Here is a 14,763-nt window from a genome sequence, read left to right as displayed (position 1 = left end):
CAGTGGCTCGTCCTTGATTACAGCCGCCACTGCTCAGGACCATGAGTGCTCCACCAGCAGGGTATGCATTTAGTGGATACCGTAATTTCCATTCTGGCACTTGTAGTGAGAGTCCTACTTAAGCTCAAAATTGAGTATCCCAGGGGCTATATACCAAAGCCAAGGTTCCGGTCTTTCCATATCTGTTTCTGTGGCTCTGGTTCTCACTTTCTAAAGACATCAATATTCTGTTTTGACTTAAAGATGAATAGTTATCAATGGTTTAATAACATTCTCAGCTTTGGAAAGCATTTCCATTTTAATGACAATTTTCAAGGAGGTAACACAAAGATGACAATTGTAGGATTGTAGCAGAGAAAATGAGGAAAATATTACTGGATAGGAGCACATTGTCCGGTGTTTCTTTATTTTCTCCCCATGAACTGTTCCTTCCTACTTCCACGACCAGAGTTATAAGCTCCTGGTTGAGAATTTGGTTTCCTTCTTGCTCGATATTTCCAACCTGGAACATTAAACTATTATATAAATTAATTTATCTCATCACAGAAAACGCAAAGTGGAAACATCTAACCACTGTGCATCACTTCACTGCTTCTGTCTTATCGAATTTTCCAAGAGGGAAACAGAAAGGTGAGAACTCATGTTTACCTGAAGGAAGACAACGACAGCTGCTGTTGGTTTCTGTGATGGAAGCCACATAGCACGATGTCTGGACAGTTTCTGAACAGTTACAATCAGAGTTTCTACAGTCCCTGGGGGCTTGTCCATGGTCTTCGTGGAAATACAGCGTAAACTATTCTCAAGAATCCTGTCTTCGGGTGCTTGTGTGGATTTGTGCATAAGCCACTGCAGGACTGAAAAAGCAGCTGGCCTGGCTCAGCCAGATCAGCGATTTAGAGACTGGACTTCCCCACTGGCTCCGGCCTACATCTCCAGTACCAGCAGACACAGAGAGCAAACCTGACGTACGTCGAGTTTGCCTTCACCAAGGAGTGAACTAACGGGAAAGATTACAAACTATACTCTCCTTTTTATCTTTGGATCCATTTTACAATGATGACATTAATAAACCATGAAGAAAAAAAATTTAAACAACAGACTGATGAAACAAAGAAAACCAACGTGCTAAATATTCAAACTGTTTTGATCGCATTCCATCTCCAGGGAGAACTGGAGACTGGGTACCGCATGGCTCTCCTGGGTCAAGTTTTAGAATGCTTTCCTCATTGCTACTGATAGACTGCTGAGATGATATCAGGAAAAAAAGGGAGAAAGCCAAAGATTTGAGTAATTATAATAAGCATACTCTTGCTTCAGTTTTTTCACATTGTACGAATTCATAAATACTAAAAATGATAAAAAATACTTTATTTCTTTGATACAGAATATATAATATTGCACTCATGTCGCAAGTAGTGTGCAGAAAAAATGAACTCTATTCAGAAACAGCCATGACAATTGTCTGGGCCTGATATTTTATGGAATCACAAACTGCAGCACTGCACCTTTAACCCACTGAAAAGGGGTTAAAGTGACCAGCAGTTTCGAAACTATACGCATCAGTATATAGTGAGGAAACTTTCCAGTTACATAAATACCTTTCACTCAGAGGCATTGCTGATCTGAACCCATGTATTAATGAAATAGATACTATCAAGGTATTTTCCATGCTGTATCAATAATTTTTTCTCTCCATTGTGCTTAATCATATTATCTGAGAAGCTATTCTTTTGTGAACGAAAGAAACTATTTTGCAGCAAAACTGTAAAAATTGTAAAAAGCAATTACAAACTTTTTCATTCAGATTGAGCTACAAAGTTTGATTTTCTGCAAGTCACTCAGCAAATTGGGATTATTCAGTTAGGAAAGGACCTCTGGCCTCCAACCACACACTCAGGCCCGGAGCTTAGGCATGAATCTGAACGGACAAGAGGGAGCATTAACCCATCCTGCTGGGGTCTGGGGACACCCTGTTCCTGACAGCTACTTCCAGGAGTCGCCTCCACTGAAGTGCAAATGCTTCTCAAAGATCTTGGTGCTTTTAAATGGTAACCAATTTGTTTTTCTCTTTTTCATCTATTACATGGATGGTAAAGTCCGCACCATTTTGATCTCAGATAAATCTGACCTAGGTTTCGGTTCATCCTATTCTGACAATAGAGAGGCACATAACAATTTTACTTAAAGCATTTACATATACAATTAATGCAACCTGTAAACAAGGGAACTGCATATATGAGAAGGTCTTTTAAAGAAAACTCCTCTCATCTTTGACATTATCTATTAAACTAAGTGTAATCCAGTGAACAGCAAAACAGCAGCATTTTTAAAAACAACAACAGGGAAAAATTTCTTAGAGCAGGGAATCTTTGTCTCTCTAGAGACTACGTTGACAGAGGTACATCCGTCAGCCGACAGAGCCTCCCCAAATGCGCATCTGTGTTTTACTTAAAAACAAATCCCTATCGTACTGAACACTTTATAGAGTAGTGAACACTCTGCTTACAGTGAAATTTGGAAATTCCATTAAACAACATACAAAAAGATAACCAAGGAGAGAATGATTTAAAATTATCCTGATAAAAACTAAAACCATATGAAGTATAGGAAAACTATTTGAAGACCAATAACTATGTAAAAATAAATATTTAAGTAACTCAAGGACATATTCTCACAGTAAAACAGTTACAAAAATAGAATACAATATTAAACAAATACATGAGTGTATCAAAGTTGGTTTATAAAATATTTTACCATTGAGAAACCTATTTCTCTTCCCTCCCGATTCTTCTAATAATTTTATTCTTGAAGGGACGTATTTTGAGAAAACGTTGTCAGCTTTGACCAGGTGACACAGTTTTTTGGGTTGTCATCATCGATACAAAATTCCTCTCAGCAGTTTCCGAATCTGAAATCCATTTACTCTGAGTGTCACGAGCTGGTTCAGATTTAGGGTCACAGTAACTCCTTACCGACACCCAGAGGCTAACGCTTGTCTCAAACACACCCTTTTCGGAGAAGGGTGAGGTGTTGCCATGTTTGGAATGATTGCCTGATAGGTGGGCATGTGAATTAGACCAGAGAGCAGGGCACGTCACATGTCACGAGGCCATGTTCTGTCTAAACCGAGGCTTTTTATCCTTTTGGAACCTGGGAACAAGAGAACCATGGAGGCCCACTCTAAACAGTGCTGCAGAAGAGGACCACTGCTGCTGATCTGAAGGAAGGAAGCTCCAATATTCTTCTGCTAACTCTCAAGGAACTGTCCGGGTACAAGAAAAGGTTTCCTAGTAGTATTTCAGCTCTTTATTTTTTAATGGTACCTCTGCATGTCTACAACCCAACAGGAGTGGTGTTCACAGAGTGACCTTGCAGCTCTCCAGTGGTTTTAAAAGTGCCTTCTGATTCATTTCATAAGATGAGCAGTTGCACAGTTTGGGAATTCACTGTAGTTTACAGCGCACTGGTGCTTAGAAATTGAGGTCTACATGTGAGTATGCAAGTGTGAGCATGTGTTTGCTCTTTGTTAGCCATAGCATTTGTGTAGAATATAACTTCTTAGGATCACAGAACTTTGATTTAAATGGTGCCAATCCATCCAATATGATTGAAGAAGTAAACACCATTCGGCATTCGTGTTTGCTTCTCATGCTCTTTGCCTTTTTTTCTTTTCAAAATTAATTGAGATATCATTAAAATGTATCATTGTACCTCTCTGTCAGCAAGCCACTCAAAAAGATGCCCTTGAAAATATTTCCAAGCAGCTTTTCCCCTTCGCTGCTCTCTGGAAGCAAGGACAGGTCCACCTAACACAAGAAAATATCTTCCAGAGCTTCAGCTGTGTCACAACAGTTGTAACTCAGCTAATTTCCCAGTTCTATATTCCCATGTTCTCCATAGCACTTCAAACCTTCTGAAATTGCTTAGGCTTCTTCAATGGTGTGCTTTATTCCTGGGAAAACAGCGATCATATGGACACCTGGGTACACTGGACAAAAGCTGGCAGTGAGGATGGCCCTGGGGTCCCAATCATCCAGACGTACTTCACGGAGTCCCCACTGTCGGGAAGGCTTGCTTCCTGAGGAGTAAGGAAAAAGCTGTCAATCAACACCAGTCTAGGCAAAAGTTATAAAGCCAAGCATTGAGCTACAAAGTCAGGTCCCTGCAGTTTTCGGTTTTGTGATATTTTCTGCATTTTAAACATCTCCTTTGCACATTTTAAATTTTGAAAAGAAATCAGTAGCAAAAACAGCTATCATCTGGTTTCTCGGCATCCACCTCCCTGCAGGCCTTTTTCTGGGGCAGTAAAGAAAAATTTCTTTGAATGTTGATTGGTAAGGCCAGTGCCCACTAGCACAGAGCTGGACAACAAAATAGAACACAAAGCAAGCAGTACAAATAAATTTTTAGGGGCAAACAGATTCTTCGCTTTCAAACACAAGTCTCTCTAAAAGGCCCAGGGGCTGGCCTGAAGACAGAGTAGGTAGCCTTATTACTAGTGGCTCGAGTCACTAGTTTACGTAAAACGCACTCTTAGTTGGTGACTTACAGAGCTTCCCAGCTAGTCAAAAAAAAAAAAAGCAGAAAGTCAGGAGTGTCCCTGTTTGTTTGCTCTATCTCCCCGCGGCATCTTTGCAGATGGTGAGACAGTTCTACCCCCTAGCTTTCAGTTGCCCCACATCTATCAAAGAGAAATGTGAAGAGAGCTGGGCAATGTCTGAGATTTTTGCCTTAAAACCGAACAATGTTTATCCCTAATTAATTCAAAGGACAAGTTACCATTCTTTTATAACAGTATTAAAATCAGTAACATATATCTGTGCAAAAGATAGAAAACCAGAAACCTAAATTTTGGCAGGCCTGTCATTTTAATGAACTGAATGACAGGAAGATGATTAAACATCAGCAGACAGAAGAGCAGTTTTTAGGAATTATACACTGGGAAACAGAATACCAAAATTATCCACATGTAACTATCTATCGCTAGTGGATCCCAGTGGGACTGCGTGCAGATTCTACAAGTCTTTCTCCAGCTCTGATATTCTGAGTTTTGGAAAGCAAATATTTTTACTCCATGGGGTAATAAATTTGTGAACCTTTTATTTAATTCTGGATGGGATATTTTTATTTTACTTTATAATATCTCTATCTACCAAGGGGACAAAAACCTCCATATAAAATGTTTTCTTTTTCACTTAGAAAGCATATAGTTGTTCATCTCAAATTTTCTGAATTTTTCATGAAATCTTAAAATGAATCCGCATGGACTCCAACACAAATGTCCTGATAAACTAGAGAAAAATTACACCTTGTAGTCTTGCTTCCACAGCTTCCAGAAGTTATGGAATTAATCTCGGGCAAGTAATCCTGTGAGAAAAGGTCAGTTGCATTTTGTTCAAGCTGCCAGAAGACCGAAGGGTCTAAGCTCTCTCCTGGCTCTTCTTCAGAGGGGACTTCGTGTCTGCCGATGGCAAGTTGAGGGGCCGTGGTCGTGGGCAGACATCGTCCCAGTCCCAGTGAGCTGGAGAAAGGACATGCATTTCTTCCTCACAATTCTCCGAGCAGCCAACCCTTAGGTGTCCTGGGTGGAAGTTCAAATATCCTGAGCTGTTTGGGGTCTAGTAGAGTGAATTTGTAGAGAAAATCTTTACAGTGCTGGTGACTGCCAATGACATACAGCAAATTGGGCAGGTTCCGTGTCAATTCCACCTCCCTTCTCTGAGCAGTAATATGAAACAGCTCAGGATACAGGTGACACCGTCCCCCACAAACCCCACAAACAGGGTTACGTAGAGGGAGGGAGAGGGTGAGTGAGTGAACCTCTGTTCTCCTGCAGAGGCTTACCCTGGGCAGTTTCCTAAACCTGTGTCACTTTCTCTCTTGCCTCAACTACTTCTCTGTCACAAAAGTGAAAGTTCTTACAGGCTAACCAACCTTCTTAAATCTTTCACAGGCTCAGACCGAAAAGGAAAGGTTATTTGGAAAGTTACTTCGTGGACTGAATCCTCAACTCCCTCTCAGGCTTTCACACTGGAGCGCTGCGGGGGAGCGCGGCGCTGAGTCTCGATGGATCAGAGGAGACTGCTTTTATGTTTTTTGGTGTCAGGTTTTATTCTGGTGTGTTTGTGCACCATTGTGTTACTTCAGCACTATTTGCACCACCAATTTTACCTATACTCTTTGCATAAAATACAGTGCACTCTGGCCACCTGGAAGGAGCTTATTTATAAGTTTACTTTTTTCATACTACAGTAGATGACAATTTTTTTGTTTTCCTTTTCTGGGTTACAATCGTGCAACACAGACATACAGATTACTGACTATATGGAATCATAAAGCGTAGAGGTCGGAAAGCATTTGCCATCTGCCTTCCTTTTATGGACAATGGGAGCCTAAGCTAGAAGTGCGGGAGTGGTTGCTACCAGAAGCACTCCCTACTCCCCGCTGAGAGCTCCATCCTACACAACATCCCTCTGGGACATGCTGGCCCCTGCAGCTTCCTTCCTCCACATCAGGGTGTTCATGGCCAACCCTAACCCTGGCCAGCATTCACTCATCTCAGTTCCCAAGACAACCGGTGAAAAGTACGAGTTACCGTGTGCTTTTAGTTTAAATTCTGACTGCCTACATACATTCCCTGGGGACTCAGGCTACTGGAAATGGAATAATCCTCAGTGAACTACAGGGAGCACTTCAGTCATGACCCTTCTGAGTTCAAGGGAAACAATGAACTCCTCTGTCTTCGCAAATTGTCACAACCGTACCAAGACTATGGCCACTAGGGGAAGTTAGGCTTTTTCCAGGCCTCAGACACAGGTGAGCTGTGTGCATCACGTCTGTGGCAGACTCCCCACCACGCCGAAGGCTGATACTGTGTGTTCAATTAGTCATCTCAACGGCAGAAAAAAATACTCCCACCACGTGAATTTCACAAACACCTGTAGCAAGTTGTCAGTGCAGGGTCAGAGAAAACAAGATGTTGCAATGTTTAAAATCTTGGCTAGCAAAGAGAACTCTGAAAAGGTACCTTCCCTTCTCTCTTCACTACCCCTGGAAGTGCCCTCTCCACAGAGGTGACAGAGAGGATAAGCATTCCTTAGCTCCTCAGGGAAAAAGAACTTCTTGCGATCAACCCTGAGATACTGATGTCCAAGGGGAAGAAATTTACCTCCCAAACTATCATCAGAGGCAAATAAAATACAGAATCACTGCCAAGGAGAACTCTAAGATGCTAGTTTTGATCCAGTCCAGCTCCTAATTCAACAAACTGAAGCTCCTTCTTGTGAACTAAGCGGCTCCAGCGACTCTCCGTAGGAAGGTCTCAAAACAATTTGAACAAAATTTAGCCAAATAAAGATCCCTGCAGCTAAATCAATGTCAAACTGCTGACAAGATCCTGTAGAGAAGTTCTCCTCCCTCCCACTTGGGTAAAGGCCTCCAGGAAGTGCAGAGCCTTCCTTTCTGCTGGAGGGAAGACGGCAGCCCCACCCCAGGGCCACAGGCTGACCAGTCAACTCGCATCGAAGCTCCGGATGCCCACAGGAACTGGGGCTCTCAGGCTAAGTTCGAATCAGGATAAATGCTGACGTGTAAAACCACTTCCTAACTGAGCATTTATAATCCCCATTTCTCCACTTTTCTCAATAATAGACCAACTGGGATGGTGCTGGTGTGCACAGTTACCTTTCCAGGCAGCCAGAAACCGCACACTCAGAAGAAGTGGTGCAGGCCCTGCGGGGACCTGACCTGGCGGCCCTATTGCTCTTCAGCAGCGGCCACTCTGACGCAGGAGCCTCTGCGTCTCCATCTCCAGGGTCCCTCGCTACTTGAGAAGGCTGGATCTACCCGGCTCGGTCACTCCCCGAGCCCTCACAGGCACGCCACACACACGCCCCTCCCGGCCTCTCTGGACGCAAACCTCGGTCCGGGTCTCCCGGGGCGCAGCGGTCACGCTGGGCCCTGCAGCCCCTGGCCGGGGGTCTCCTTGGCCTTCTTACAGGTGTACAGCCACTTGATGATGCGGGCGTTCCTCTCGACCACCGAGGTGGTGCTGGGCACCTGCTCCGTCAGCTCTCCCTCCTGCAGCCCCTCGTCGCCGCCGCTGTGCCGGGAGAAGCCGCTGTCGGAGGTGGCGACGCTCACGCTGCGGACCTTGAGGGCGACGAGGTCCGACCCGGCGGAGAAGTTCTCCCGCCCGAGCGCCTCCACCACCTCGGGCTCCAGGCCGCAGTACTGGAAGAAGGTGTCAAACTCGGCCAAGGACGCGGAGTAGCGCGAGCTGAGGTCGGACTGCGAGCGCTGCAGCCCCCGGTGCCTCGCCCCGAGCAGCTCCGGACCCCGGGGCGCCGCCGGAACTCTGGAGGGCGCCCTGACCGGAGGGGCGGGTGCCGGGGGCGCGGAGGGCCCTGGCACCGCGGGAGCCGCGACGGGGCCGGGCTCAGTCGCGGCGGCCTCCTGGGCCCCGGCCCCGCCCTCCTCTCCCACCCGGGACGTGCCGGGGGACCCCGGCGTCTTGTCCTTGCCGGGCCCCTGGAAGAGCTTCTTCACCAGGCCTCCCCTGGGGCTGTCGGCTCCCGACCCTCGGACGAACTCGCATTTCTGTCGGTAGATAACCAGCGAGTCCGGCCTCAGCGGCTTCCGCGCTATGGCCCTGCGCGCCACCGGACCGGGGACGCGCGCCGGGGGCCGAGGGTCGCCCGCCTGCCCTTCGCTCGCCCCGGGGCTGCTGCCCTCGCAAGCCGGGCCTGGGCCGGCTCCCGGCGGGCCCCGCACGTACTTGGAGCGGTCGGCTGCCAGCCTTTCCACCGCGCTCCTGCGCGTCGGCCCCGCCGCGTCCCGGGCCCGGGGCGCCCCGGAGTCCCGGGACAGGAGGTGCTCGCTCGGGGGCGCGTCCAGGGCTGGCAGGGCGCGCATCCTCGGGGCTCGACAAACTGCGGAAACGCGCTGCGGCCGCGGCGCCCGTCAGGCCGCCAGCCAATTCCGAAGTCCGCCAGCGGTGGGGAGCGGCTCCCCGAGTTCCCGCCGGCCGGTCGGGAGCCTGGGCGAACCCGAGTCCGCGCGGATTGTCTAGTTGCCTCGGTCCCCGCCCCGCCGGCTCCGCCCCGCCTGTTCCCGCCCCCGCCCCTCACCGCGCGCCTGGTTCCCGGGTCCCCGCCCCCGCGCACACTGGCTCTGGGCAGCCGTAGCCGGGAGGACTGCGGGCGGAGCTGCCCCCAGGGGGTTGCGCGCGGAGCCCGGCGCTCCGGAGCTGGGAGTGCCAGTCTGCGCCGCAGGGCAGAGGAACGGGGAGGGAGGGACCGAGCTGGTTCAGATCCAGGTATCCACCGCCTCCTCCCAGCCCGGGAGTGCCTCGGGTCCCCGTGGGGCGCTGGCATTTCCGGACTGGGGGAGGGCAGAGCGGCTCACGGGCTCCCCCCCACTCCCACCCCCGGCAGGTGTCTCGCGTCCCTTGCTCTTGACTTCTTAAAGTGACCTCGGCGTGTTTGGAAACTCCTGACTCTTTAATTTCCTAAATCTCTACCTGAGCACTACTCTTAGCTGTCAGAAAGAAAAGTCTATAAAAGGAAAGGAAACGCGTCGCAGGGCAGGTCAGCCTATGTGTTATTAGGTAGAAAGAACCCAGGAACCGGTAGGGACCTGGACTGCGTCCAGACTCCGTCAGGCGGCCTACGGGGGCCTAACTAGACAGGAGCACCTGGTGCCGGGACTCGCCGGAGAGCAGTGGTGTCGGAGGCGAGGCTCAGTGGATATGGAAAAAAACCTGAACAAATTCCCAGAATGACTGCTGCTTTTACCGTAATCAGTGCAGCGGGGAAACCACGGGTTCACCGGGGTAGTGGATCGGCCTAGGAATGCTAAAAGTCTAAGGCGAAACATTTCCAAAATTCCATTCTTTCAAAAGTTGGACAAAGGATTAAAATATCTGCCAGATGAGTGAAATGTCCACGTTATCTCATGTTAAGGCCGACTCCAAGACAGGCTGACCTTTCAAAGTTTTGGTTGAGTGCGCCTGGCGCACACAGCAGCCCGTGGGCTGCAGGCAGGAAGGTGCCTTAGGTCTGGGTCTGATTATGTTTCCAGAAATGCCACTGGGCACCAAGAGGGGGCTTGCGGTGAGTCAGCAGCTGAATGATTTCAAACAGGTTTGGCAAACTGGTGCCTACTGACCACCAACAGCCCAAGATCGCAGCAGGTGCCAAATGCGTCTTTGCACCTTGAGTTTCCGTGAGGCCAAATCCTGTCGTCAGTGACAGAAGCACAAGAAACCAGGTCTCCTGAGAATCGGACTACCCAGTAAGTGTGACCAGAAAATGCCACACTGATGCTAAAAGATGACTGTGGTCCTGAGAGTGAGAGAGAGAGAGAGAGAAAGGGAGCCCCGGTGCCAGCTCCTGGGTTGGACACACTGTTTCCCACAATAGGATACTACCGGTGGAGTGGGACCAGGTGGGAGGCCAAAGTCCAGCCTTTTCTCTGCTCAGGCGGCCTGGTCTACTGTCAGTCAGAGAGAAAAAAGCTTCTTAATTGCTTAGCCCAAAGTGGCTCCTTTTCCTCCTTTGCACTTCATGTGCAGTTGCAGCAGGTCAGAGAGGGAGAACTCCTAAGCATAGCATATCCAGAATTTGTCTGAGGCTGGGTCCACCATTTATTAGCTATGTTCCATTGGACAGATAATAAACCTCTAGGGTCTTTGTCTTGTCATTTGTAAAAATCCTCATTTTTATAGCTTAGAACATTCATTGCTTTGTAGTGAGCACTAAATGAACGTTAAAGAAAGACCTAGGCTTAGGTCCCTGCTCTAGCTTCTGGAGAGGCTGTCAGGTTGGACTTCTCAATGACTCTGTTTGCTCCTCTGTAAACTAGAGCTCCTTACATCCACCTGTTAAGGCATTTGTTAATGAGATTATGCATATAAAGGGCTTAGCACTATGTCTGGTACAGATCAAATTTTCAATAAATAAATGTTTTGATTATGATGTTATGATTAGTGGTTTATCACATTTTAAATAATGTTAGTGAATTCACATATGAGTACTGAACATAAGAATAAAAATTATAAAGTTGTATTTAAGATTTATTGCTATTAAAGCTAATTATATTTATACCCATAATTTTCTATCTATTAAGCAGATAACTAACTGGATAAATAGAACTGGAGTAATAAGATACTGACAAGAAAATTTTCTGAATAAATTGTTCTCATAGCTCAACTGGTAGCTGAGACTTTGAGCCTAATCTCCTCTTCGGCATCATCTCAAAAGACTTGGTCAGATCAGGAAATAATGCTTACAGACCCAATGATCCGGGAACTCTACTCCAAGGAATATATCGTAAGAAACTAAGAAGAGATGTGTGCACAGAATGAGGATATTCGTTGCAGACAAACAGTTGAAATCAACTTACATTCAACAGGAAGAAGGTTAGATAATGTATGACATACTTGTGGGATGGAGTATTACACAACAATTTACAGTCATGCTTCCACAGGATATTTTATGGAATGGGAAATGATCATGATGTATGTGAAATTTTAAAAATAGGACAAATACAGTGGCAGTCTTGAATAAATTTCTAGAAATATAAAACCTCCCAAGACTAAGTCATGAAGAAACAGAAAATCCAAATAGACCTATAACTAGTAGGACATTGAATCAGTAATCAAATGTCTCCCATCAAAGAAAAGCCCTGAACCTGATTATTCACTGACCAAACTTTTAAAGAAGAACGAATACCAGTCCATCTTAACCTTTTCCCAAAATGTGAAGAGGAGGGAACACTTCCTAACTCATTCTATAAGGCTTGCATTACCCTGATACCAAAGCCAGACAGAGACAACACAAGAAATCTACAGATCCTTATCTCTTATCAACAATGAAGCAAAAATGTTTAACAAAATACTAGCAAGCATAATTCAGCAGCATATTGAAAGGATTATCCACCATAACCAAGTGGGATTTATTCCTGGAACGCAAGGGTGGTTCAACATATGAAAATCAATCAATGTAATATGCCATATCAACAGAATGAAGAGAAAAAAAAACCACACATGGTCATCTCAATTGATGCAGAAAAGGCACTTGACATAATTCTGCATCCTTTCATCATAAAAACACTCAGCAAACTAGGAATAGAAGGAAACGCCTTCAACATAATAAAAGTCATATGTGAAAAAACTAGAATGAACATTATGCTCAGTGGTGAGAGAGTGAAAGCTTTTTCTGTAAGATTAGAAACAAGGCAAGGATGCGTGCTTTCACCACTTCTATTCAATGTAGCACTGAAAGTTCAAGCCAGAGTAATTTGGCAAGAAAAGACACAAAAGCCATACAAATTGGAAAGAAAGAGGTAAATTTTCCTCTGTTTGAAGATGATATGATCTTATATGTAGTAAACTCTGAAGATTCTGGGAAAAAAAAAACTGTTACAATGAAAAAAATTCAGCAAAGTAGGAGGATACAGGTCAACACAGAAAAATCAATGGCATTTCTATACACTAACAATGATCAATCGAAAAAGAAACTTACAAAACAATTGCATTCACTATAGTAGCCAAACAAAGAGTAAAATACTTAGGAGTTAACTTAAACAAGGAGGTAAAAGACTTGTATGGAAACTACAAAACGCCACTGCAAGAAATGAAAGAAGACATAAATAAATTGAAATACATCCCATGTTAATGGTTTGCAAGACTTCATCTTGTTAAAAAGCCAATACTACCCCAAAAGATCTACAGATTAAATGTGATCCCTATGAAAATCCCCATGACACATTTGCAGAAATAGAAAAAGAACTATTCTAAAATTCATTTAAAATCTGAAGGGACCCCAAATAGCAAAAGCAAACTTGAAAAAGAAGAACAAAACTGGAGAACTTACACTCCTCATTTAATAACGTACTACCGAGTTAAATCAAAAGAGTGTGACATTGGCATAAAGACAGGTATAAAGACCAATGGAGTAGAATAGAGAGTCTGAAAATAAGCCCTCACATATATGGTCAAATGAATTTTTACAAGGGTGCCAAGACAAGTCAATAGGGAAGGGACAGTCTTTGCAACGAATGATGCTGGGATAACTGGATATCCACGTGCAAAAGGATAAAGTTGGACTTTTACCAAACTCCATATACAAAAATTAACTCAAATTGGATCAAGAACCTAAATATAAGCCTTAACGCAATACAAATCTTAGAAGAAGACATAGGACAGAACTTTATGACATTGGATTTGGCAATGTTTTCTTGGATACGACACCAAAGGCACAGGTAACAACAGCAACAAAACTAGATTGCACTTCATGAAAATGTTTTAAAATGTGTGCATCAAAGACACTTATCCACAGAGTAAAATGGCAACCCATAGAATGAGAGAAAATATTTGCTAATCATGTATCCGATACAGGATTACTAGTCAGAATATATAGAGAACTCCCAAAACTCAACAACACAAAAACAAAAACCCAATTCAAAAGTGGACAAAGGATTCAGACATTTATCCAAAAGAAGATTATACAAATGGCCGATAAGCACATGAAGAAATGTTCAACATCAGTAATCATTAGGAAAATGTAAATCAAAAGTGCAAAGAAATACCACCTCACACCCATTAGGATGGCTACAAGGAAGGAAGGAAGTCCAGAAAACAAGTGCAGGTAGAGATCTGGAGAAATTGGGACTCTTATGCTCTCTTGGTGGGAATGTAGAATGATGAAACTGCTGTGGGAAACAACATGGCCTTCATCAAATAGTTAAAAATAGATTTACTCTATGTTCCAACAATTCCACTTCTGGTTATATATCCCAAAGAATTGAAAGCAAGATCTGGAAGAGTATTTGTACACCATGTTCATAGTAGCATTATTCACAATAGCTAAAATGTTGAAGCAACCCAAGTGTCCATCAACATGATGAATGGATATGCAAAAAAGTATATACATGCAAGAGAATATCATTCAGCCTTAAAAATGAAGAAAATGTTGCAATAGACTGCAACACGTATGAAGCTTGAGGACATTATGCCAAGTGAAATAAGCTGGTCACAAAAAGACGCCTACAGTGTGACTCCACTTACATGAGTTACCTAGAGTAGTCAAAATTATTAAGACAGAAAGTATAATGGTGGTTGCCATGGGCTAGGGGAGAGGATTCTGGGGAGTTTTTGTTTAATGGGTAGAGTTTCAGTTTTACGAGACGGAAAGAGTTATGGAGATGGATGGTGGTGATGGTTGCACAACAAAGTGAATGCATTTAAAACCACTGAACTGAGCGCTTAAAATGGTTAAGATGGTAATTGTCATGTTATACACATAACAATAACTATTTTACCCCAATAAAAAAAGTGGAAAAAAGCAAGAACTGTAGTACAATCATACTACGGAACATCACTCAGCAATAGAAAGGAATGAACGGATACACCCAACTTGGATGAATCTACAGTGAATTATGTTGAAGAAAAGCCCATCCCAAAAGTTTACATACTGTATGGTTTTATTTGTATAGCTTTATCACAATGACAAAGTTATAGAAATGAAGAACAAATTAGTGGTCCCAGGGCTTAGGGAAGAAGTAGGAGAGAAGTGGGTCTAACTATAAGAGGACAACGTGAGACATGATAGAAATGTATCTTCACTGTATGAATGTTAATATCCTGGCTGTGATATTTTATTACAGTTTTGCAAATATCACCGTTGGGGAAAACTGGGTGAACGACACGCTGGATATTGCTGTATTTTTTCTTACATCAGCATGTGAATCTATCTTTTTTAC

At 44.6% G+C, this 14,763-nt stretch overlaps 1 protein-coding gene across 1 annotated transcript; it reads right to left on the bottom strand.

The window, feature by feature from the left end:
- Positions 1-4,016: 4,016 nt before the first annotated feature.
- On the bottom strand, positions 4,017-8,913 carry FAM110C (family with sequence similarity 110 member C). Its single transcript, XM_059078916.2, has 2 exons — positions 7,919-8,913; positions 4,017-4,078 (listed from the first exon to the last, which is right to left on the bottom strand). The coding sequence occupies exon 1, from the start codon at positions 8,911-8,913 to the stop codon at positions 7,948-7,950; it is 966 nt and encodes a 321-aa protein (XP_058934899.1). The 3' UTR covers positions 4,017-4,078; positions 7,919-7,947.
- Between the last annotated feature and the right edge of the window lie 5,850 nt (positions 8,914-14,763).

Source organism: Kogia breviceps, chromosome 11 (assembly GCF_026419965.1).
Source record: "Kogia breviceps isolate mKogBre1 chromosome 11, mKogBre1 haplotype 1, whole genome shotgun sequence".
NCBI classification, from domain to species: Eukaryota; Metazoa; Chordata; class Mammalia; order Artiodactyla; family Physeteridae; genus Kogia; species Kogia breviceps.
Note: the sequence above shows the minus strand (reverse complement) of the source record. Positions and strands in the feature narration are given on the sequence as shown.

Coding starts and splice junctions, on each gene's coding strand:
- FAM110C (XM_059078916.2), bottom strand. CDS start 8,913: ATGCGCGCCCTGCCAGCCCTGGACGCGCCCCCGAGCGAGCACCTCCTG.